This window comes from Pseudopipra pipra, chromosome 12, assembly GCF_036250125.1.
Source record: "Pseudopipra pipra isolate bDixPip1 chromosome 12, bDixPip1.hap1, whole genome shotgun sequence".
NCBI classification, from domain to species: Eukaryota; Metazoa; Chordata; class Aves; order Passeriformes; family Pipridae; genus Pseudopipra; species Pseudopipra pipra.
In genome coordinates, this window is record NC_087560.1 from 21,276,971 (window position 1) to 21,301,658 (window position 24,688).

Here is a 24,688-nt window from a genome sequence, read left to right on the forward strand (position 1 = left end):
GAAGGCACCCAGACTTCTGAGCCCCCACCCCTCCTCCACCCACCACAGCCAGTTCCCGAATTAGCTGCCTGAGCTGCAGGTCCTCATAAAAAGCTGCTTCCCCTTGCTCAGGTGAGGGACGGTCCCTGCCTGTCCCTACCGCATCCGCTGCCACACAGCAGCTCCTGGCTCGGGGGGGGGGGCTCTGCAGGCAGGGCCCAAGGCCCCTCTCCTGCAGCTGCAGCACAGATCCAGGTGCCCCTGGGGCCTGTGGCCCCCGTGGCCAGGCTGCCACCCTGGTCAGGGCACCTGCAGCACACAGAGAACAGGCAGCGGAGCTGGTTTGCATAGTTCTGAACATTTAATAACTCAGTCTCTCTAGCGTTATATCCACATCCATTAAATTAAAAACAGGCTCAGGAGGCAGCTCCTGGCTGATTAAATTACAAGAAAAAATTACTGTGCACCAAAAAGTTGTTATAGAAAAATAGTCCTGTGGCCCCCAGCCAGCGGCTCCATCCGTGGCTGGCGTGGGTGGGAGCCCGTGCCACGGCCCCAGTGTGTGGCGGCGGACGGCAAAGGGGCTCGCGGCACCAGCCCCCAGCCCGCGGGGAAGGGGCAGCGAGGGAAGGGGCTCCGGGGGGGAGCAGAACGGATTGTCACCAAATGGGGGCAAGGCACATCAGGGGGCTGGGGCTGCAGGGACGCCAGGCACTGCCTGGCACAGGTGGGGTGCAGGCAGAGCTGGGGCAGTGCTGGCACCAGCGCTGCCTGAGGGCAGAACACGAGGGGCTGGGGCAGCCCCCCAGAGCAGGGTCTGTGCGAGGGGTCCCTGCCCAGGCTGTGGGCTGCACCGCAGGCACGAGGGAAGGCGGTGCCTGGCCCCACACTCCCCGGTGCCAGGGCTCCTGCCCACTGCAGGCAGCCATGGTGGGATGGGCAGAGAGTGGGCAAGCAGGCAGCAGCAGCCGAGGCCTGGCCATTATTGCTGTTGGAAGGGCACCGGTGGAGGCGGACAGGTCCAGCCAGGTGGCAGGGAGCCAGGACACAATGGACCAAGCCAGGGCCGCAGTCTGTCATGCCAAGGGTGGCAGGCACAGGGGGACACCGTGCCATGGGCTGTGCTCAGCCCTGGGGGCAGAGCCACCCCTGCCCCAGCCAGCCCACCCTGAGCCATGGCAATCGAGAGACCCCACATGCTGCCCACCCTGAAGGACTCAAGGGACCCCAAGCAGCAGCTGCCCGCCCAGGGTAGGAGACACAGCTGCCAGCACAGGGGCAGGGTCCCCACAGCCACCAAACACCCCAGCATGTGGCACAGAATCGATGCGGGGCTGGGAGAGATGGTGCAAGATTGGGACAGTGCCGTGCTGGAGATGGTGCCAGCAGGGCCGTGCCAGGCCACCCAGGCTGGGGCAGAGGGACAGTGCCAGTGGGTGGGAACCCCAGGCTGCTGGAGTGCAGGAAGGGGACAGGGGCAGAGTCTGGGCCCCTCGGCCTCACCTGCCCCGGCCCCGTGGTGCTGGGCAGGGAGGAGGGAGGGGCAGGAGGGCTCATCAAAGGGCACTTTGGTCTCTGATGAAGGCAGTCCTCTCACTGTGGGCCTCGTAATCCTCACCGTCCGATTCGGAGGGGCCCTCCTCCTGCCAGATGTCAGAGGGGAGCCCCTTGTAGGAGATGATCCCACTGTCCAGGGCATAGACCTTCACGCCCCGCAGGCTGAAGCCTGACCGTGCCTGCAGCACCAGGAAGATGGTGACAAAGATGACAACAATGAGGACGCAGCTGAGGCTGGCGATGAGGACAGGGAGGTTGACTGGAGAGGGGGCCTCAGCTGGCCCCTCACCATCTGCCAGGGCAGGGGATGCACGGCTGCTCTGTGTCTGGTGGGAGCAGGAGAGGTCCAGGCTGCTGAAGTGGGAGTGCGCAGGGCAGGTGAGGCACTGGTTGGGGCCAGGTCCCACACAGGTGGCGCAGGAGGGGTGGCAGGGCAGGCAGAGGTGGGGCGCGATGGGCTCCACGCTGTTCTCCAAATTGTAGTGCGTGCTCTGGACACCGGGCGCAAAGCCAGGAGGGCAGTGCTTCAGGCAGCTCTTCTGGTGCAGGTAGTACCCCTCCTCACAGACTGCGGGACAGGCAGGGTCAGCGCGGGCTGGCAGTCACCTCAGCCCCCCGTCCCCTCCCCACCAGCTCCACACTCACCCACACAGGTCTGGCTGGGGGTGAGGGTCTTGCAGCCACTGCTCTCCAGCTGGTTGGAGAGGCTGGGGGAGTCGGTGGCCGTCCCATACAGCACAAGTGTGAACTTGGTCAGCGTGCCTGCAACGATGCGGGGTGAGGACCACCAAGGTGCCTGTGAGACCACCCATGCTTGGGACAGATGGGGGGGGGGGCCTCGTAGTGCTCCCCTTCACAGCTGCCAGGGGACAGCAGGGCTGTGTGCACTACCTGGGAAAGTTCCTGATATGGGGCCATGCCCCTGCACAGGGCTGCCCACGGGGCAAGGGGGTCAGGCCAGCTGGCATGGGGTCACCTGCTGCCCAGATCCCACTGCCCCAGAGGGGCTGCATCCCATCTCACATGCCCAAATCCAGCCCCTCCCCAGCCAGGTCACCCAAAACATCAGAGGTGTTATCGGCCACTCAGCTTGGGAGCAAGGGGGCGAAGCTGGGTAACAACACAGTTCCCATCTCAGAGGGAGGCAGTGGAGGGGAAGGCTGAGCCCTACCATAGTTGTTGGCGTCACTGGTGTTCTCAATCTCCAGCACCCACTCTCCAGAGGGGTCCTCATCCCACGAGTGTGTCGTCATGAAGGCCCAGTCATTGAAGCCATCAGCCGAGAAGTCGTGGGGCCTGGGTGATGGGGGCAAGAGGTGGGTGCCAACATATCCTAAACTCACCTGTGCCAGCCCGGGTCGGGGGCCAGCCTGGAGCACCCCACAGCCTGGCACCTACCTGGCAGCCAGGAGGGTGGAGCGGGTGCCCATGGGGCTGACCAGGTGGATGGCCAGGTCCCCACGCCGGTTGTAGGACAGCGTCAGCCTGGCCTGCGCGTGTTCCAGACGGCTGATGTAGTTGGCTTTCCCCAGGCAGGCGTCCACCTTCCGCCGTACCTCCAGGCGCTTCCCAATGTCCCTGCCGAGGTGGGGCATGAATGAGGCCAGTCCCAGACCAGGGGGACATGACAGAGTGCCCCAGTCCCTACTCTCCACTGTGGGGCTCTGTGGCTGTCCCAGGGATTAAGCACTGTGTGCTAGGGCAGCTGGACAGGAATCAACCCTGCAGTGGATGGGAGTGGCAGCATCTCCGTGCCATTTCCCGACGGGTGCCGACAGTGCCCCAGCTCCAGGGTACGAGGAGGTCTGTGCTGCCCAGAGCTGCCTCCCCAGCCACCACCCTGTGCCAGCCCTGAATGGGCCCTTTATTCACACATCACAGGCCAGCTACACCCTGCACAGCATGGCCAGGGACAGGACGGGCACAGCCTTCCCCATCCTGCTGCTGGCATACAGCTGTTCTCCCTACCAGCGCCGGCTCTGGTGCCAGTGCAGGATGTGCCCAGTGCATCCCCCCTTGGCTTCATCTCCAGGGGGTTAGGGCAGGGACCAGCCCTGGCTCCCTCCATGCCCAGGCGCCCCCAGGGAGCGCCCCAGATGGGCACAAGATTGGACATGTTGTGCTGTGGCGGCAGCAGCCAAGCAGGAGTCAAAGGAGCTTCTGTCTGGCCCCTGAAAAGCCCCTCTGTCCAGGGTGACTGGTGCTGGCTGTGCCCCGACTGCAGCGCCCCAGCCTGCCCACACCCGCCAGCCCAGCCCCACAGCGGGTAGGCTCAGCAGCTGACATCGGTGCTGGACAGCTCGAGGTGCCTTTCCCAGCTCTCCCCAGGCTCTCGCAGGAGGATGCTCTGGGGGTCTCAGCAGCAGCTCAGCCCCTGCTCTGAGCCCAGAGACTCTCAAGTTCCCGTGTGGGACAAACACTGGGTGATGCCCTCCCAGGCTCACCAGCCCTACCTGGGCTCTGCAAGGATGTCGATGACGCACTTCCTCTGAGGTCCCACTGTGGTCCAGTTCTTGGCCAGGCTCACCATGGCCCCAGCATCCAGCAGACCGTAGCCGTAGGAGTGGCTGACTGTGGAGAAAGAGGGTACACTCCTGAGGGTACTCAGTGGGGGACATTTGCCCAGCCATGCTGCATGCTCACTGGGGCCCCTGCTTCCTCCACCCACCAGGGCTGCCAGTGCGCTCTGCCCCAGCACCCCCAGGCTAGTGGTGCGTGTTGGAATGGGAGCCCCTGGTCCCTCCCCAGCACCCTGGTACCTTTGCGACCAACACCGTTGGTGACCCAGTCATTGGCATTGAGGTGAGCTGGCTTTGAGGTCTGCACCACCAGGTGCTGCATGTCCCGCCAGGTCAGGTTCTTGCTGCAGGGAGACACAGGGCTCAGGTCAGTGCCAGCTACTGCTGGCCCCATATAGGTCTGTGTCCAGGTGCCACTGCCATGTGGGGCTGGCACAGCCACCCCTATCCAGCCCCCTCTGTCTTGCCCTTACTTGGCTTCCAGGGCAAGGGCAATGATGCCAGCGGCCAGGGGTGCCGAGGCTGACGTCCCAGTGTGCAACTCGGTGCATTTCTGTCTGAGGTCAGTCGTCACCTGCGAGGAAGAGTGCCGGGCTGGGTGCTGCAGGCCCATCCCACCCCCGGAGCTCCAGGCCTGCAACAGCCCCTACTCACAATCTGCTTCTCGTTCTGGTTGCCGCTGCTGTACGTGGTGGCGAGGGTGGAGGAGCAGGCCTCGCTGTACCAGGGCACGTTGCCGTACTGCGTGGTGCTGCTGATGGACAGTGTGTAGATGCTGTTGGTGTAACCGTCGCAGTTGCAGCTGTCGTGCTCACGGCCCCCGTTCCCGGACGCCCAGACGAAGATGGAGCCCAGCCCCCCTCGGCCCTAGCAACAGAGACAGGGTGAGGGCCGGCACCAGCACTGCTGCAGGCAGGAAGCCCCAGGCTGGAGCTGGGGACAAGTGGATGGTGACAGTCTCGGGGCTCCTGCAGCCTGAGTGGAAAAGACTGAGCAAATGCAGCTGCGACACAAGGGACACCAGGACACCCTAGTCACAGCCTCGACAGAGGCTCCAGGCTGCCCCAGTGGGTGAGACATCAAGTGGCAGGAGGCCCTGCCAATGTGATGCTTCAAAAAGCCAAAGCCTTTTTCCTCTCAAAAGTCACCCAGGCTGACTCCGCCTCCATGGGATTGCAGCGCCTGGCAGTGCTGAGGGAGCCCACGGCACAGTCCCAGACAAGGCTCGGCACCCAAACGAGGCAGCTCCCCTTGCAGCAGGCGTGACAGAGCCAGAGCAGCACTGCTTGTGTGTCTCTGTAGGGAATCCCGGGCAGAACACAACAAAGCTCCCCAGACAGACGACACTGCCAGCACATGGGGATAGTGGGGGAGGACAGGCAGAGGAAGCGAGGGTGAACAGCTGGCACAAAACCAGATAAGAATCAGCAGAGGGCTTGGGAGAGCAGGGAGAGACCATCCCTCACAGGAGCCCTCCCAGTGGGGAGCATAGGGCTGCTTGGAAATGCAGCTGGGAGGAGTCCTGACTCAAAGCCATCACACAGGAAGAACAAGAAAAACCAACAGAGCCCGATCCAGGATATGGACTGGTAGACAGTTCATCTCGGGAGGGCCAGGAAAACGACCAGGGCAGGCAGAGAAAGGGAGACTTGGGGGAAGGGGCGGGAGCCAGGCCAGTGGCCCCTGGCAAACCTTCCTGCTCACCTGGCTGACCCCACGGAAGAAAGCCTCCTCTGCCAGCCGGGCCGGGCCATCCACAGTCTTGCCATCATCCTCAGGGCCCCAGCTGGCACTGTAGATGTGGATGTGGTTGGGGTTGAGGCCCAGGGAATGGGCCTCCACAGCATCAGTCACCTCCCCATCCAGCATGCGCACGCCTAGGGCCAGAGAGCAGACGTCACGGGCGACTGGACGGGGCAGGGTGGCCACGGTGCCGCTGGCAAGAGCCCTCCAACCCCTGCTGCCACCTGTGCCACAGGCTGTCACAGGGCTGCTCCAGCCAGCAGTGCTGAGGTCCCCGGCTCAGCTGCTCCAACGTGCCCTCAGCACCTGCAGGGCCCAGCACAGGGCAGGGCAGCACCCACCTCCGATCCTGGCATTGTAGGCCACGCCAACACCACAGATCCCGTTGTTTGCCACGGCAGCCACTTCCCCGGCACAGCGTGTGCCATGTCTGCAGCCAAAACAGGACACAGTACGCTCGTAAGGGGCACAAGGAGTACAGGGCTGGGCACTGGCTACAGCCCCAGCAACCCCCACCCATGCTGCCTCCTGTCCCCCTGAACCAGGTGGCCAACAAAGGCTCCTCCACCTGCCCTCCTGCTCCAGAGCCAGGGCACTCAATGGCACGCACTGGCAAAGGGCAAAGGATGCTGCTCATGTTGGAAAGGGAGTCAAGGGGTTCCCCATGGGGCAGAAGTGTGCTGCTAGCCCCACAGCTTCCTGCAGGCCACAGGGGGTGGCACTGGACTGAGTCCCTGCTGCACCTGAGCTCTGCATCCTCGCCACTCCCTCCTGCCTCACCTGTTGTCGTTCATCTGCGTGTAGCGGGGCTGCGGGTCTGGGTCCTGGTCATTGACATCAAAACTCGCCCCTGGGTCCTGGAAGTCAAATTGGGCATTTGGACCCTGTCTACCTGGGCCACCGAGCCCCACTGCCCTTGCTCCATGACTGTTCCACAGTCGGTCTGTGCAGGGTGGGCAGGCTCCAGCCCCACCTCCATGTCCCACCATGGCGCGCAGCAGCCCTGCCCCTCGCAGACCCAGGGCTGCCCCGTGCAGACACAGCCACCCGGACCGGCTCCTGTAGCACTCCGCCCTGCAGCATCACCCACACTCACATAGTTGGCCTCCAGGTCAGGATGGTTCTTCTCAATGCCATCATCCAGGATGGACACCACAATGCCCTTGCCTGTGTATCCTTGCTCCCAGGCCTGACGCACGTTCAGGTCCCGCTGGTTCGTGTTGTACTGCCAAGAGAAACCCTGGCACTAGGAGCTGCACCCAGCCATGGGGACTGTGGCAGGGGTGTGACCAAAGCCCTCCCAGTGTTCACCCTGCTCTGCTGTGGGTGGGAACGAGGAACCCTGGTGACCCAGGCAAAGGGCTGGGCACAGCAAGCCAAGGAAAGCTGCTCTGAAAGCAAGACTCAGCCCCAGACTCTGCTTGGGTCCCAAAGACAAGGCTCCCTTTGCAGAGATCAGGCTTGTGCCCAAGTTCCAGGATGCAGACAGGGGCACAGACCCATTCCTGGGCCAGGCAAAGGGCTGCACCACGCTAGTTCAGGCCTGGGCCCTCCCAGCCTCCTGGCAGGGAGCCACAGCTCTGTGAGCAGAGCCTCTTCCCTGAGGTGAACCCTTCACACAGCACCAAGTGGCTGCCTCAGGCCTTCCCCCTTCTCTTTCTCCTCCCCACCAGCCTGGCAGCAGCTGCCTGACAGCAGTTCCTCAGGTGTCGAGTCTACATCCCCAAACTCACACTCACTATTGTGACCACACACCCCTCGTCACCCAGCACTCACCAGGTACCACTGCTGTGGGAACTTGGGGTCCGTGGGCTCCATGAAAACGTCTCGCTTGGTCCTGCGCTTTGCCACCTGCTGCTCCAGCCACTGCACCTGGGGGCAGAGATGGCATGGGGTCCCCCACCGCCCCCTCATGCCAGCAACTCCCTGGGACCCCACCCTGAGCCCACCTGGAGGGGCTCTCCCTGGGGAGCTCACAGACAGCCCTGGCTTGGCAGAGCATCAGACCTCCCAGAGTTACGGCAGCCCCCAGCCCGGCCCTCCCAGCCCCCTGCCCAGTCGTGCCTCGCACAGGCTGCGCTCCAGCAGAGCGGGACGGTCAGAGCGCTGAGCTCCGCTGAGCTGCGAGCTGCCAAGAGCCACCGTGCCACACACCCTGCAGGGCCTGAGCCGGAGTCCCCCCATACTGCTGCACTGGGATCCAGCACTGCCCTGCAGATCTTGTCCCATGTACAAGGACACAGAGCTCTCCCAGGAGCAGAGGCTGCCCGGGGCCCCGGGACTGAAGCAGACCACAGGCCAGTGGCACTGGCTCCACCACGCCCCTGCTCTTGCTGGACACACGCTGGGCTTCCACCAGGGTCTGCCAGGGGATGGTTAAGGCAGCTCAGCCCCATTCTGTGCCCAGTGCTGGCTCACATGCCCGTGTGAAGTGCCCGGGACCAAGGCCAGGCCCTCCCCCGCACGTACCTGCGGTTCCCTGGCCAAGCGGCTGTGCCAGGGCTGGTGGGGTGAGAGGGAACGCTTCACCACACCACGGTGCCGAAAGTGGTAATAGTCGCCAAAGATCTGCAATGGAAAAATGCCGTTCATGGGACAGACACGAGAACCTGGTCTCCTCAATTCACTGCCCCCCCACCTGCAATCCTGAGCCCCCCACTCCAGAGTGGCAGCTGGTGCTTGTGTCCAGGTACATAGGGCAGCACCTCCTGTGAAAGGCTGTGGCAGGTGGTGACAAGGCAGCTGGGGAGACCCTGGGGCCACAGAAGTGCAGCCTCCACACACTTCATCCTCCTGTGGGTCCCCACATGGCAGCAAGTCCCAGATTGTCCAAAAAGGCTGCTGCCCTAGCAGGAAGGCCCAAGGCAAGCAATGACAGGGAGAGGTGGGCCTGTTGAAGCCAGCCTGGGTGAGGCACCAGCCTCAGGAGACAAAGCCACAGTTCCTGTCCCAGCACCAAACAGCTCCTGGTGGAAGAGGGTCCCAGGGGCTCCAAGCCCCTTGCCCTAGGTGGTCCCAGCCAGGGCAGGGTCTGCATCAGCCCCTGCACCCACCTCTGCATGCCTGGACAGGCCACTGGCAGAGGCCTTCTCATCAAGCACCCCACTAGAGCACCCACCCAGTGCTAGTCTCTACATGGGGCACAGCCAGCTCAGTGGGGCAGAGTGGGGGGGGGCACACAGGCGTCCAACCACAGCAGGGTCTGACCCCCACTGCCAAGGAGCCAGGCTGTGCTACCCCAGCTCCACTCCCACGCACGCAGGGACAGCCCAACCTGGTACTCCAGCACAGTGGGGACTGGGGCAGGCTGGGACCCCAGCACAACCAGGCTGGGGCAGGAGGCCGTGTCACTGCCCAGACAGTTATTTTTAAACTCCAAACCCTCTCCAGCACTGTCATTTCCATATCCCTTCCCGCACGTCCTGGGGCTGGCGGATGCAGTGGCCCCACCCCAGCCACCCAGAGCCTCCTAGCCCAGCAGCCAGCCTGGACTGTGGAGAAGTGGCTGAGCACCCACCCAGCCCCCTGGGAGCCACGGAGCCCAGGCAGCAGCTGCAGGCAAGATTCGGCTGCCTAGGCTGTGCCAGAGCTGGCAGGGCTGGGCTGCAAGGGCTGTAGGAACATGAGGACACCTTGTCCTTCTTCATCTCAGGCTGCCCCAAAACAGTCTGTTTGTGGCTAACAAATCTCCCCAGCTTATCAGAGCTCTGCAGATGTGCTGCCAGTCTGGACAGCCTGGGCCAAGCAGGGAGGGAAGGTGCACCTGGCTGAGCAGCACTCTTAGCTTCAGGGCAGCAGCTACGGGTTGTGGTCATGCACTTCACCCCAAACTCTGGATCTGTTCCTCTGGCACATCGTGTCCCCCCAGAATAGCCTGGGATGCCTGGCAGTTCAGAAGCCTTGGGAAGGTGCTGAGGTGCAAAGCCTCTGCCATGGGCTGGCGGGGGAATGCAAAGCGCAGGCTGCTTACCCTCCCCCAGCATCCCTCACCCCCTCCAGGGGTACAGACAGAGCCCCAATTGTTCCTGCACACAGATCCTGGCTCTGCCTGGTCATCCGACTGGATTAGGTCTGCACAGACAGTGTGGTGGCAGCCAGGAGCCAGCCAGCCCACACGCTTCCACCCTAATCCCTATAGTCCCTGTCCTCGGCAAGGGCAGAGCCACCCCCCAGCACCGTGTGTCCCTGGTGCCATCTCAGCACTGCTGCCCAACCTCCTGCCACAACTTGAGGCCACCCCAGCCAGCCTCAGGGCCAGAAGGCTGCCCACACGCCTGCTCACAGCCCTGGGAGAGGGTCAACATGTTGGACCTGAAGCCCACTGGTTTGGGAGACAGGAGCACCCTATCCCAGGCTGGCACTGTCCTGCCAGCACAGCCCAGAGTGGGCACCAGTAGTGCCCTTCCCTGTGTGCCCCTCCTCTGCACAATCCCAGTGGTGCAAACCCCCATGCTTCCACCCCACTGCCACACCCGCCCCCCTCCTCTGACCCCACCTCCCCACCCTGTCCCCTGGGTCATCCTCAAGGCCACTGGCACCAGTCACGGGCCCTGCCACCCCTCTGCCCGAGGTGCCGCTGGCCCCCGCTCTGCAGGCAGCAGTGGAGCCGGGAGTACACCAGGACAGCATGGCTTCAGGGACAGTGTCCAGACGCCAGGCTGAGGCCAGGATCCTCTCAGATAAGGACCCTGGGGGCCTCTCACTGGGGCACTGCCAGAAGCACCCAGTCTCCCCCCTCCCAGCCTGACTGTGCATCCTGTCCCAGCAACATGCACCCCAAGAGCAGCAATCTAGAAACCTCCTGAGGACGGAAAGCCTGGCTTCTTCCAGCCCTTCTCTTCCCACCAGGCCACTATGGCCCCTCTGCAAAGCCCAGGCCAGACAAGCCTTGTCTAGCAGCACAGACACTGGGACAGGCTCCAGCATGGGAGAAAACATGCCCGGACCAGGAGCTCCCGCCACAGCCCAGGCTGTCACAGCACGCAGGGCTTTGCCTGCAAGGACGGCCTCACTGCAGCTCCACTAGCTGTGAGGGGCCAGAGAGCCAGGGAGAGGCAGCCTCCAGCTACAGCACCATGGTGTGGGGAGAAGGCGAGGGCTGAGCTGGCACAGAGCCTCTATGGCTCACTGGGACAGACCCCAGAGAGGCCTTGGCTCCCAGCTGAGGCACAGGGCCCTGCAGTGGTAAAGACACAGCCACAGAGCCAGTGCCCCTCGGCCCTGGCAGCCAGGCCTGGGACCTAGCACCACAGTGGGACGGGAAGCCCTGCCAGGAGCAGGCTGATGGCATGTCAGCCCCATGCACACTCCAAGTGGTCTTGTCAGAGATCCGGTCCGGCGGGACATGCCCTGGGCAACTTTCCCAGTCCCCTCTGCACAGCAGTAGCTCTGGCCTGACAAGTTCTTTCCCCTGAGATCGGCTCTGAGCCACTTCCATGCTGTCAGCACCTGTGTGAGGCCGTGCCACGGCCCCCACAGCACAGACACTCTCAGTGGAGACCAGCCACAATCCCCACAATTCCCTCCTCTGGCACAAGCCCCAGAGGATTCAGGGCTCCCTGTCCCGGGGCCCTGTGTACCTAGCGCCTGTGCAAGGCTCCTTTCAGACCGCAGGAAAAGGCCCTGCTGACTCCTGCAGTAGCCACCTTTCCACCACCACAGCTCCCAGCAGCTGCTCACAGCGAGGTCCTGACACCGCAGCTACCAATTGTGCAATTTCCTCTGGGATTTCACCCCGTGCTTCCTTCCCGGAGAGCCAGCTCGGCCCCAGCACAGCCGCACGAGCTGCCTAGTCCCTGGCTGAGGGCAGGGAAAGCAGAGCATGGCAGGGACCTGCTGACACACCTTCTGCCAAGGCCAGTTTAGGGCCAAGGACATATGGCTGCTGTCAGACCCACTCGGTGAACACCCCAGAGGCACTGCTGCAGCCCTGGCTGAGCCGAGGCCGTGCCATGCTAAGGCAGCTCACACCAGCGGGAACCAGGAGCCCTCCCATCCTCCACCAGCACACAGCACTCCCAGTCCAGTTCTTTCATGCTGAGACGGGCTTTTCCTCCATCTCCCTCCAGCAGGGAGTGTGCCATGCCATGTTATGCCACACCATGCCATGAGACCATCCCGCTGGCAGGGGGAAGCTCTGGCTCCATCCAGTTAATTGCAGCCCTTGAGTCAAGGCAGGGGAAGCTGGAAGGCTACAGCAAACAGGCACAAACACCATGGCCCTGCTGCCAGAAAGAGCACCCCAAGCTGGCTCCAGGGCCAAGCTCAGTGCCCATCCAGACCACGGCAGAGGACGCTGGTTCCATAGGGAGAGGGAAGTGGAGGACTTACCGGGCCCAGGTTAAGGAATCCATGCTTCCTGGCCAGCCTGTCAGCCTCCTGGGGCCCCGCAGGGACAAGCACAGCCCAAGTGTTGGTGTAAATATGCTGGGCCAGCACCTCCTGAGCCAGGAGAGCAAGGGCAACCACCAGAGTCCAGAGCAGCAGCAGCGAGCAGGGCCTCAGATCCATCAGAGAATCGGGGTTCCTTGAGCTGGGGAGCAGGAGGGTCCCAGGAGCGGCAGGTCCAGTGGCCTCCCAGCGTCAGCACTCTGAGGCGTGCCGGCCTCTATGCCCTGCTGGTTCCCACTCAGCCCAAGCCCTCATGGGGCTGAGCCCACAACAGCACGGGAACAGGCCGTCTGGGACAGCAGCACGATCTGCAGAGAGACAGGGCAGTAGTCAGGCCCAGGGTGCCTCTTCTCAGACCCAGGGAGGGCAGGCTATATCTTGCTGAGCCATGGCTCTGGCACTGGGCAAGGGGGCCCTGGCACATGGCACCCACTGCCCACTGTGGCACATGGACAGCCGAGGAGGCGCCTGGCTCAGCGGGGTGCCCAGCATGCCTGCCTTGGCACTGAGCTGCTGTTTACCTTGCCTGTTGCCCAATGTTTGCTTACAAAGACAGGGAACCAAATGGGAGGGGAGAGGGAACCGAAGGAGGGCAAGGGACACTGCTCCTCCTGCCACCACTACACCTGCTTCAACTGGGATAGGAATATCTGGGCACAGAGCTAGGAGTAACTGGGATGGGAGGCCTGCCTCTTCAGTCCCAAGGGGAGATGTAGATGTCCCCAGCCACTGTGCGAGGAACTCCAGCTAAATTAGAGACTGGAAGGAAGAAAGCCACGGGGAGCCTCTGCTCTCCAGTTAGCAGACCCCAAGCCCACACCTCCACAGACATCGACCAGGCAATGCCTGGCAGCTGTGCCAAGCGCTGCACTGCCTGTCACCAGCAGCAGCTCAGCTCTGCCCTTCCTCTGGAGCACAATATGGTGACACCAGTGTGACTCATCCTCACAACAGGGAGAAAACCAGGACCAGGAGAAAGGGCACGCTGTCACCTCCAGCACAAACCCAGGGATGCCCGGGGATCGCTCACACATGGGAGGGCAAATCCAAGAAGTTAGTGGGGACAGAGTAGGGAGTGGCCCACCCAGCGCCAGGGAGCCCATGACATGACGGTGCCGGAGCGAGCTCCACACATAGAACTCCACAAGGGCTCTGGAATACCTGGTCACGCTTCAGAGACAACAGGAAAGGTGAGAGCTAGAAGTGCCCAGAGAAGCCCCATCCCCCTCCGGCCACAGCGAGCCGGGAGCCTGCGGTGCCGCCAGTGGAGCGAGCTCCTGGCAGCCGCCGGAGACCTCGCCGCAGGCTGCGGCACAGGCAGTGCTGCGACTCCGGCACAGTGAAGCTTCCCCTCAGCCGGCCGCGGGCCGGGCCGCCCCGTCGAGGCACCCGCCGGAGGCTGGACGGGAGTCCCGCGTGCAGACCGTGCCAGGGCCCACAGCAATTTCCCGTGGGAAAGGCTTCCAGAGCACCTAAGGAACGGAGAAAGCTACCGCAGGAGGAGAGAGCAAGAAGCACAGACAAGAGAAACTGTCTGCCGTGGCCGATCTCCACACCAGCACCGGGCCCCGGAGCCGGGCAGCCTGCCCCACCTCGCTGGTCGCGGCGCCAGCAGCCACCCCGCTCCGGCGGCGACCGCTCCACGTGGGGACAACCCTGACCCGGGAAAAGAGCCCGGACCCCGGGAGGCCTCCACGACGGACCTGGCGTCTGCGAACCGCCTGGCGCGGGCACAGCCAGCCCGGGCCCGCACCGGCGGGGCGGCTCCAGCGGCGGAGCCCCGGGCGGCGGCGGCCGTGTCGGGGCCGCGGGCGCCGTGGGACGCGGCCTGGTTCCTCCTCGGCCTTCCGCAGCGGCGGCTCTGGCCGCCCCCGCCGCACCCCCCCCGGCCCCTCGCCCGCTCCCCGGTGCCGCCGGGCAGACGGACGCGGCTCCGCGGGGCCCGCACGTCCCCGCCGACAGCCCCCCGAGCCCGGGCCTGCCCGCGCCGGCCCCGCTGCCGCCGTCCGGGTCCCGCCCGGCAGGGCCGCCCCAGCTGTCAAAATGCGAGGGCCGGCGGGTCGAGCCGTCCCCGGCCGGCGCCGGTCCCGCGCCCTTACCGCGCGGCCTGCCCGCTTCGCTCCGTCTCGTCCCGCCGGCGGCCGGGCCCGTCTGTCGGCGGCGCCGCGTCACGCCGCGGGGCGCCCGGAGCGCCCGCCCCGGAGCCCGGCCCGGCCCAGGCAGGGGCGGCCGGGGCGGCCGGCGGGGCCGCTTGTTTACGCCGCGCAGCTGTCAGCGCCGCCCGGCCCCGCCCCGACGGCCGAGCCACCGGCCCCGCGCGGCTCCCTCGGCCCGGCCCGGCCCGGCCCGGCCGCCGCTCCGCCGGGCGCCGCCGGATGCCGTCACCGCCGCCCGCCCCGCCCGCCCCCTCGCCGCAGCGCCGGGCCCGCCACGGACCCCCGGCACCCCCTCCGAGCTCCCCGCCCGCGGCACCGCCAGAACCGGAGCCGCTCCCCCCCGCCCGGGGGACGGGCACGGCCCGGGGCTCAGCGCAGCCACTCCTCGTGGGCCTGCCCGTGCCCACCCGGGGGGTACCTGTGCCAACCGAAGCAGGAGACCTGGATCTGCCCCGTGAGAGCCGTGACCCCCATATGGGCTCCCGGCGCTGACCAGGGGTACGAGGGCACCTGCAGCAAAGGGCACACAGAAGACGCCCCCGTCTCCCGCCTGGTGCAGCAGGTGGTGGGTTGTGCTTCAACATGGGGCTGGTGAGACATGAGCCCAGTCAGACCAGCCTGTTTCAGCCCTGGCAGCCCCCGGAGAAGAGAGCTCCCCAGCCAGGCTATGGGAATAACACCAGCCTTCCCATGAGGTCCGTACCATGGGGCTGTGGCCCCAGGTCAGTGTGCAGCAGCCTGAGAGAGAAACTGTCTGGAAAGCAGCAACACAAGGAAAATCCATTAGCCCTGTTTCAGGAGAGAGACTTCCACCAAGGAGAAAAGGTGAGAAGTGAAAGGACTTCAGTCATTTGTAAAAACAATCCACTGTGTCACAAGCAACACAAAAGCAGCGGAACCCAAACTGACCTGAACCCAAACCTGAATCCTCCGCGCCTGCAATGGCTCTGGCAGCCCCAAGCAGGAGCAGGTCCTAGTGCTCCTTACAGAGGAAAGGAAGTCACTCGGATATCATGATCGAGATCGTGAAGCATTAGCAATCGCACAGGAAACAGTCACCTTGGTAACTGAAATGCTGAGAACAGCCCAGAAAATCTGGCACAGGGCAGGTTTCTGTGCTAACTGGGTTGGTTCCGCAGGGACTCAGGCTGGGCAGACCCCAGCATCCAGCCCAAAGAGCTGCACCAGGAACCACCGGCCACAGGGGCTGTGGTACCCCAGGCCCACCCTCAGGGCCACGGTCCTGCTGGGGGGCCTGGCACGCCGTGGACAGGCAGCACTCACCCCAACGCCACCTCAGCGTGCTTGGAAGTCGTTCCTGCAGCCGTCCAGCCCAGGCTGGCCCTTGGTTGCACAGCAGAGCTGGCCATGCCCCACGGAGTTATATAGAGGATATGTGGATGGGGGCAGGCCCAGTGGTGGGAGGTGGGCTGGTAGGCAGGCTGCCTGCCCCACCCACGCACCTTATCTTCCGATGCCTCCTTTGGGCACCTTTGGGCACCGGCAGCTATGCCAGGGCAGGTGAGGCGCCACTGCACCTGGCCCTGTGACATATGGTGCTGGGGAGAGGAGCTGACAAAGGGCCCTTGTCACCGTGGGCTTACCGCAGTGCCGCGGGGCAGACAGGCAGGAAGCACTGCACTCTTACATAAACCGCTGGCCTGGGACCTGCGCTGACCCCGCTGCCCTGCCAAAGACAACGCCTGGCCTGAAGAGCACCTGGCTGTGGGTGGCACAGTGCCATGGGCAGGGAAGGGACATGCTGTCCCAGCAGCCCCCCGGAGCACAGCTGCAGATGGAGCAGAGACAAGGGCCACCAGCATGGATCTGGGCGGCTGCTGTGCCCCCCTCACCTCACAGGACCGCCTGGCAGGACCTCTCTGCCCCAGCCATGGTGCAGCAAGGGGGTGAAGCAGTTACTGCAGCCATGTTTGCCGGGACCATGAACCCTCCTCTCAAACTTGGCGCCATGGCTCAGAGGCACCAGCACACCCCAGGAGACAGCAGGAGCAGCTGCTCCATGCAGCAGTGTACCAGCAAAACCACAGCCCTATTGCGAGCCAGCCGCACTGTCCCGTCTCGCAAGGTCTGCCCTGCCAGGATCCCCTGGGGCCCACACTACAGGCATAGGGGCCAAACTTCTCGCTGGGGCTGGGAGAGACCCCCCCGGTACTGAGCACACTCTGCGGTGTGGCCCAGCTGCACACACAATCAATAGAAACCCACTTTCATGGAAAAATCAGGTCAATTTTTGGCTTTCAGGTTGCAGAGATTGAACAAACTCAGCAATGATGCAACTGCCCATCTGCATGAGGTCTGTGGGAGGCAGAGCAACACAGGGCTGCACCCCTGCCTGCAGGCACAACAGCCCAGGGGACCCCTGGGACTGCAGGCAGAAGCAGCCAGTGAGTGGGGACCAGCAGAGGAAGGGCAGAGGACCCACACAAACAGCAGAGAAAATGAAGTAACAGGCAGCAACGGCAGGCAGAAACATCGGGAGGGACAGAATCAATACCTGAATGTTTACCTAGCACAGAGCAACCCGCTCTGCCTCCCCCTGTCCTGTGCCAGCACAGGGCAAGCCCACAGCCCCTCTGCTGTGCTGTTCAGCCCCTTCCCTGCACCCGCCCTCACCCTCTCCCAAAGCTGAGGCTGCAGTCCCTTTCCCTGGAGCCTCTCCAACCCCTCTCCCCCCTTCCCCCCGGATGCTACCAGCCTGAGACTGCCGTGGCCCTGCCAGGAGCTGTGCTCCGCAGGGTCCTGCTGGCTCCAGCGGCTCTATTCCTCTCCAGCTCCCAGACACAACATCTCACTGTGGCCACATGCAGGGACTCGGGCCCAGCCTGAACACTCTGACCTTGTCCTGCGGTACAGCCTCAGACACAAACTGAGTGGCTTGGGGGAGTTCTGTAACTTTATCTGCCTCTGGCTTTGTCAGCAGAAGCTGTAACGCTGGCAACGTATAGACCTACCCCAGCTCTGCCCCTGCTCTGGGCTGTGGTACGTGAGCTACCATCACCTATCCCATGACAGCACCCTGCCATCACCCGCCATGCAGGTGCGGGGACACCTTTCTGCAGCCCGAGCACCATGAGGTGCTTGTGGCACTCAGGGTGCTCCACACAAGTGACACATATAGGAACACGAGTACACGTGTGCAGGGAACACCAGGCTGGGAACCCACCTATGGCCCAGCAGCAGGAGCCCTGTGTACCCATGGGCTTCAGTGGGCTGGGAAGGGGGTGCTCACAGACACGGACAGACAAACCCAGCCCAAAGCCCGGCAGGCACAGCTGGCACAGCACTGCGAGGCAGACTGGCCCATATTCCAGGCTCACTCATGCCAGCAGCTGCCAGCCTCCCGCAGCCTCACACCACTGTGGGAAGGGGGGGCTCAGCCCTACTAAGTGCCCCCCACCTCTGCTGCAGCCCGGCTGCCAACAGCCAAGCGCTGCAGGGCTGACACGTCAGCAGCCACTGTGCTGGGGAAAGGGGACGTGGGGCAAAGACATATCATAGCCAAGGGTGGCTTCTTGCCACAGCCTCCAGTGCCGGCGGCCACAGAACCAAGCGAGGCTTAAAGATATTTCCCTGTTTGCCCAGGTCTTTACTTTTGCCTCACCTGAATGGGACAGTACGTGCTTTGTGTGCAGTCCCCAAACTTCCCCTTAGCTGCTGTGGCCAATTGTTTTTCTGAGCGCTGTTGGAGCTCCCTCCTTGCCCCCTGGCACAGGACTCATCAGGTGGGAACACACTGTGACAGTCCTCAACATTAACTTCTCATCAGATGACCAAACGCAGAGTGGGAGTTCCAGTTGTCATCTGAGTGCAAAGGCCAGAAGCACACAGGTCGGCTCTTGCTCATTCCTGGTGGAGGCTGGGGAGAACCTTCAGGTGCTGTAGGATTATAAAGCCACCAATGCCTCAGTTGCTCAGGCAAACCACCAGCTCCAGGGCATGAAGGGAGCCCCCCACACCCCATCTGGTGCAGGGACACACTAAAGCAGGGGAGCCCTGGAGAAAGCCCCCAGCTCTGCCTGCGGCAGGAGCGGGACAGGGAGACCCTTCCCCAGCACCACAGCAGGGACTGAGCAGGAATGGCTGCTGGGTGCAGCCAGCTGGCATTGCAAGGGGCTGGGCCCACCTGCCCCCGTGCCTGGGGGCAGCCACCCCTGCCTGCAGCCCTGCCGGATCATGGACCCGACCGGATCTGACCAGCCCCAGCATTTCTGTGGGCCGGGGAAAGTGCCGCAGGAGGGAGCCGGCCTCAGGACCTCTGCAGCCACTGCTGGGACCCTCCATCCCAGTGGAACTGGGCCCAGACTGGGATGGTACTGCTGCCAATTGGGTCTGCTCTCCCCAAGACAGGCTCCACAAAATCCTTCCAGAGGGACATCTCCCAGTCCAGACCAAGGACACTTTTTCTGCACTCCCTTATGGATTGTGCTCCAGTGCTGACCCACCAACTGGAAAACACATGTGCATTGGGCCTTCCTCACTGCCAGGGCTGGCCTCGCCCCACACAGCCTCCACTGCACGGGCACAATGGCACCTGCTCCAGCACTGACAGGGCAGGCACCCGCCAGTGCAGAGTTAAGCACAGCTCTGCTTCCCAAATTCCCCTGCCAGCAAGCAGATTTCATGGAAGATAAAATACTCATTCTTAAAACCTCTTCCTTTCTTCAGCAGAAGGTAGCAGGCAAAGGGTGGTAGATGTGGCTGTGGTGGCTTGTGCTGTAGTTTTACCCAACTTAGAAGTCGTTATCTTCTGCACAGGATGCGAGACATCCTTCGTCAGCCAATCGCTCTGGCGCTGTGAAACCTCGAGCCCCACGGAAGCTGAGACATGCTGACACGGGCAGCCCCCGGCTGCTTATGGAAAACCCCGCATGGCTTTCTCGAAGCGGCCGTGGCCCTGACCCTTCCCCACACATACATCACTGCACCGATGCCACCAGGAATCCCAGGGGCTCCCCCAACATCGCTCTGCGGCACGGCGAAGGGTCCTGCTGCGCCGGCAGCAGCCCTACCCCAAGCGCTGGCGTCCCCGGGGGCTGCGGGGGGACACACGGCTGGCCCGGGGCCACTGGTCCTTGCTGCCCAGGAGGTGGGGACCCAGGCGGCAGCGCTGGGACTCGGCGGGGCTGTCTGGCAGCGGGCAGAGCAGTAGGGCTGGGGCCAGGGCTGGCTCTGGCTGTCGGGGCCAGAGCGGGAGGGACTGGGCAGCTTCAACAGTAGCCACGACCACCCAGCCCGAGCCCTGCCCCGAGCAGCCGCCCTGGCGGCGGGCACAGCACAGACCCACGGGCCCCGCTGTGCACTGAGAGAGCAGCAGTTTTTCCAGGCTGTGCCGGGGGAATTCAGTACGGGAATGCGCCAGCTGCAGGACGTGGCCCACAGCCCAGCAAGTTACGGAGCCCCCGAACCCTCGGTGTTCCAGCAGCGGCCGCTCAGACCTAGCCCCGCACGGAACGCGCCCTCCCCGAGCGGGGGGGAGGCAACCGAGCCGGCCGGGGCTGCAGCCGGAGCCCCGCGGCGCTCAGACACGGCCGGAGGCGCCAGAGCCCCGTCCCGGGGATACCCCGCGTTGCCCCGCCGTGCGGTGGCCCCTCGGCCGGCGCCTCGCCCTGACGCCCCAGTGGATGGCAGAAAATCTGCAGCGTGCGGGACGGAACCTCCCCCGGCCGAAGGCGGGACCCAGAGCGGCCAGGGGCTCCCCCGCCCCAGGGCCAGCGGCCCGGCCCGGCAGTGACGTCACACTGAGCGTCACTTCCGGCTCCCGGCGCGGCCCCGACTCCGGTTCCGGCGAAAGCGGCCGCGGTTCCGGTTCCGGTGTTGTCAGCGCCGCAGCTCGGACCCCGCTCTGCCGGGCCCCTGCCGCCGCCACCATGGCGGTCCCCAGCGCTCTCATGAAGCAGCCGCCGATCCAGTCCACGGCGGGCGCCGTGCCCGTCCGCAACGAGAAGGGTGAGCGGGGGCCCGGGGGGCGCGGGGGGGGCAGTGCCGGGGGGGCGCGGGGCCGGGACCCTCGGTGACGGCCCGGCGCTCGCAGGTGAGCTGTCCATGGAGAAGGTAAAGGTGAAGCGGTACGTGTCGGGCAAGCGGCCCGACTATGCGCCCATGGAGTCGTCGGAGGAGGAAGACGAGGAGTTCCAGTTCATCAAGAAGGCGAAGGAGCAGGAGGTGGAGCCCGAGGAGCAGGAGGAGGAACTGGCCAACGACCCTCGGCTCCGGCGCCTCCAGAACCGCATCGCAGAGGACGTGGAGGAGCGGTGAGTGACGGGTGAGGCGGGAGCTGAGCTCCCTTTGCCTGGCAGGGGCTGGGGAGCCTGCACTTTTCTGCGGCACTGCAGGGAAGAACTGCACCGGGCAGGAGCTGGGAGCATTGTCCGGGCAGTGCAGGAGAGTCCATGACTCTTCTCACGTCCATGTTGCACTCTCCCTGGGGCTCCTTTCCAACCAGGAGCCAGCCAGGCAAAGCCCCACATCCAGGTGCACTTGAGGGGGTGGTGGCAAAAGCAGGCTCCAAAATAGATATTGGTGCAGTGTGCTGAGGCTCGAGGCAGTGGGGAGGGATAGTGTCATGTAAAGTGTGCTCTGGGGAGGGAGCACCAGGTGCTGCTTGCCTCCTGTGGAGCTGCTGCTGGTTTTGTTTCCAGTAACAGGGAGGCTTCCAATTGAGAACTCCATTCCTACTCGAAGCATGGACAGTGAGGAGCTGCCTGTGCCCAGCCACTGCAGCCTCCTGGGAGAGCACGTCTCAGTTCTGTCCACACCTGGCAGTGCCAGTGCTTACCTTGCCAGGAGCGATTCCTGAACAGCCACCTTCCCGTAGCCTCTTTACATTACGAGTGCCATGGGTTAATTGGGGCCTGTTGCAGGCTTGCGAGACACCGCAAAATTGTGGAACCTGAAGTGGTTGGAGAAAGTGATTCGGAGGTGGAGGGGGAAGCATGGCGGCTGGAGCGGGAGGACACCAGTGAAGAGGAGGAGGAGGAGATCGATGATGAGGTGCGCTTGCAGAGCTGGAGAATGGGCCTAGGGAAACTGGAATGGCACAGGCTGGAACTGCCCTTTGCACAGATATGTGGGTTTTCTGATGGAGCTGGACAAGTGTTACACTTGGCCATGACTTACCTGGTCGGTGACCATCCTCTTGCATGGGACTGGACACTCAGAGAGGCCACCCTGCATCCGGAGGGGTGGGTGTATCTTCTCAAAGCCAACACTCCAAACATCATGCGTGTTTTACAGAGGAGAGAGGGAAGCGGTAGCGGGGCTGGTCTCTGACTGCTCTGTGCTGTTCCCCATTAGGAGATCGAGCGTCGACGTGGGATGATGCGTCAGCGAGCGCAGGAGAGGAAAACGGAGGAGATGGAAGTGATGGAGTTGGAAGATGAGGGTCGGTCTGGAGAAGAATCTGAGTCAGAGTCCGAGTATGAGGAGTACACGGACAGCGAGGATGAAATGGAGCCACGTCTCAAACCTGTCTTCATCCGCAAGTAGGTGACATGGTTGCACGGGCCGGCCCTGGCAGGGACTCGGGAGTGACAAGCTCGGGGCTGAGCAGACCCTGCTGCCGCGGTCCCTTCCTCACCATGGGGCAGCCGTTTGCCTCCCCCAGGTGGGATGGTTACAGCCTGGCAGGGCATAGCTGAGGAGCGAGAGGCGATCCCTGTACCCACAGCCCCTCATTGGCTGTGTTGTGTCACTGCGGGATCACGCTGTGGAGTCTGAGCGGAGCCCTTGGGTGAGGGCTGTACAGTGGCAAAGGGAGGTGGTAGCCTCGAGAAAGGGGAGAGGCCCAGGGCTCAGCCTGTGCTTGCAGAGGGCAAAGGCTGAAAGCGGCCGCGGTGCGGGAGGGGATGGAGTCAGCAGGGGGCCAGGCAGCTGCGCTGGGTTGCGGTAGGGCTGAAGGCTGTTGTGGTCCTGCTCTCAGGAAGGACCGGATCACAGTTCAGGAGCGAGAAGCGGAAGCCCTGAAGCAGAAAGAGCTGGAGCAGGAAGCAAAGAGGATGGCAGAGGAGAGGCGCAAGTACACACTCAAGGTGTGGAGGGTTGGGCTGGGGGCTGCGGGGGGCAATCACTGCAGCAAGTTTAGCTTGGACCTCGCTGCAGATCGTAGAAGAGGAAGCAAAGAAGGAGCTGGAAGAGAACAAACGCTCGCTGGCAGCACTGGATGCGCTTGATACAGATGATGAGAATGATGAGGAAGAGTATGAGGCCTGGAAGGTCCGTGAGCTGAAGCGCATCAAACGGGACCGTGAGGAACGAGAAGCGTAAGTATTGTCTGTGTAGACACAAGGCTTAGAGCCCACAGGCTCCTCTAAAAAAAAAGCACCTTTTCCTCAGGCTGCCCTTTGGCAGCAGGGTCCCAGCTGGACCAAGTGCCCAGAGCCCTTCCTGCTTGCCCTCAGGGCACCTTTGCTCCCTGACAGTAAATGTGTAACCCCTTGGGTGGTAGCTGGTGACAGCTGCTGTCCTGGGAGCTGCCCTGGGGACGCGGGATCTCAGCGGCTTCTCTCTCACCCAGCATGGAGAAGGAAAAGGCGGAGATCGAGCGCATGCGGAACCTGACGGAGGAGGAGCGCCGAGCTGAGCTCCGGGCCAACGGCAAAGTCATCACCAACAAGGCAGTGAAGGGCAAATACAAGTTCCTGCAGAAGTACTACCACCGCGGCGCCTTCTTCATGGTGAGTATGCCAAGGGTTGGGCATGGCCACAGGGGCTGTGCCAGACACCAGGGCCACCTTTTTGGTCTGGGGAGCCTCCCCTATCCTGCAGTACTCTGGGGCTGAGGTTGCCCTGGGACAAGAGCCAGCCCTCAGAGGCATCACGGGGCTGAAGCTGACTCAGCATGACCTCACCAGACCCCGTCAGGTTGAGGGTTCCCAGCTGAGATGAAGTCAAAGCTGCAGAGCTGTCCCTGTGCTGCTGTCTGGGCCACAGACCCAGCCAGAACCAAGCTAGCTCCATGTGGGCTATGACCTGCGCGTTGGAGAAGTGGCCTGGGGGACAACACTCACATTCCCCCCTCCAGCAGTAGTTAATAGGGCTGCAAGTACTATGGCAGCCCTGGCAGAGCAGCGATACAAGCTGTGGGCAGCTCCCCCACTTCTGCTGGTGCTGGCCGGAACCTTTGAGGCTGAGCAGACATGTCCTTTTTCTGCAGGATGAGGATGAGGAGGTGTACAAGAGGGACTTCAGTGCCCCAACCCTCGAGGATCACTTCAACAAGACCATCCTGCCCAAAGTCATGCAGGTGGGTGCATTGGCAGAGGGTGCCCAGCCCACGTGCCAGACCAAAGGGTGGGGGTTCTGGGCAGGGGGGAGCAGCGGGTCCTGCAGCCACCCTGAGCAGCTGCTCACGAGCTCTTCTGCTCCCCAGGTCAAGAACTTTGGGCGCTCAGGGCGGACCAAGTACACACACTTGGTGGACCAGGACACCACCTCCTTTGACTCTGCCTGGGGCCAGGAGAGTGCACAGAACACCAAGTTCTTTAAGCAGAAGGCAGCAGGCGTGCGGGACGTCTTTGAGAGACCCTCAGCCAAGAAGCGAAAAACCACCTAAGGGCACGGGCAGGAGGGTCTGGCGTGGCTGATGCTGGCAGGAGGGCACTGCCCTGCCAGCTGTCGGAGCCTGGGCAGGGACAGAAGGGACTCGTGCCGGGACTCCTGTGGTGACAAGCTCTTCCTCTGCCCGTGCTGTGCCTGCCCTGATGTGGTGTCCCGCTCCCGGTGCTGCACAGACCAGGTGGGCTCCTTGCCTGTGCGCTGTAGAGGACAATGGTCTGTGATGCTGGCCAGGCCAGGCCTGTGGACAGACAATGTCCCACCAGCTGCCAGTCTGTAGCCTCAGCAGCGCCCAGCAGGCCATGCAGGCGTGCAGCAGTACCCCTAGATCCAACACACCAACTTCTGGAGAAATTAGAGGACTTTTGTACCCATCTGTTCCACAACACCTCCCCTTTTCTTGTACTGTCCCTGGTGTCAGTCTGGGCCCTGTTTTGGGGTGGGCAGCGGTGATCCTGTCTCCTTACCCTGTTCCTGCAAGGTTTGGCTTTTCTACCTGTGTGGGGTGGGGGGGTTTGATTAAAGATGATTTTTCTTACACGCTCTGGCCCTATTGTTCTTACAGACATGGCCACGTGGTTCTGCGCCTTCCTGCGAGCTAGGGTGGGCACCAGCCTGGGCAGGGCATGCACGGGTGGCTGTCACTGCTGCCTCAGGCCTGGGCCTGGGCCTGTGAAGCCCCGGGGGGGTGAGGTTAAAAGAGGGGAGTGCAGCAAGTGTTGGTGCTCAGGCAGGTCACCTTGTCCTGCTCCAGTCATGGGTGTGCCCAGC

General features: G+C 63.4%; 2 protein-coding genes across 2 annotated transcripts; one reads left to right on the forward strand and one right to left on the reverse strand.

The window, feature by feature from the left end:
* Nucleotides 1-318: 318 nt before the first annotated feature.
* On the reverse strand, nucleotides 319-14,542 carry FURIN (furin, paired basic amino acid cleaving enzyme). The gene is made up of 16 exons (XM_064669418.1): nucleotides 14,288-14,542; nucleotides 12,129-12,496; nucleotides 8,268-8,366; nucleotides 7,575-7,670; nucleotides 6,895-7,023; nucleotides 6,579-6,655; nucleotides 6,140-6,228; nucleotides 5,760-5,932; nucleotides 4,710-4,922; nucleotides 4,529-4,629; nucleotides 4,296-4,399; nucleotides 3,990-4,107; nucleotides 2,935-3,114; nucleotides 2,708-2,832; nucleotides 2,182-2,298; nucleotides 319-2,104 (listed from the first exon to the last, which is right to left on the reverse strand). Exons 2-16 carry the CDS (start codon nucleotides 12,306-12,308, stop codon nucleotides 1,536-1,538), a joined length of 2,370 nt encoding a protein of 789 aa, XP_064525488.1. The 5' UTR covers nucleotides 12,309-12,496; nucleotides 14,288-14,542; the 3' UTR covers nucleotides 319-1,535.
* Nucleotides 14,543-20,133: 5,591 nt separating this feature from the next.
* Nucleotides 20,134-24,455, forward strand: MFAP1 (microfibril associated protein 1). The gene is made up of 9 exons (XM_064669422.1): nucleotides 20,134-20,311; nucleotides 20,397-20,616; nucleotides 21,226-21,355; nucleotides 21,659-21,846; nucleotides 22,284-22,392; nucleotides 22,463-22,623; nucleotides 22,878-23,037; nucleotides 23,517-23,606; nucleotides 23,733-24,455. The coding sequence occupies exons 1-9, from the start codon at nucleotides 20,233-20,235 to the stop codon at nucleotides 23,913-23,915; spliced, it is 1,320 nt and encodes a 439-aa protein (XP_064525492.1). The 5' UTR covers nucleotides 20,134-20,232; the 3' UTR covers nucleotides 23,916-24,455.
* Nucleotides 24,456-24,688: the final 233 nt, after the last annotated feature.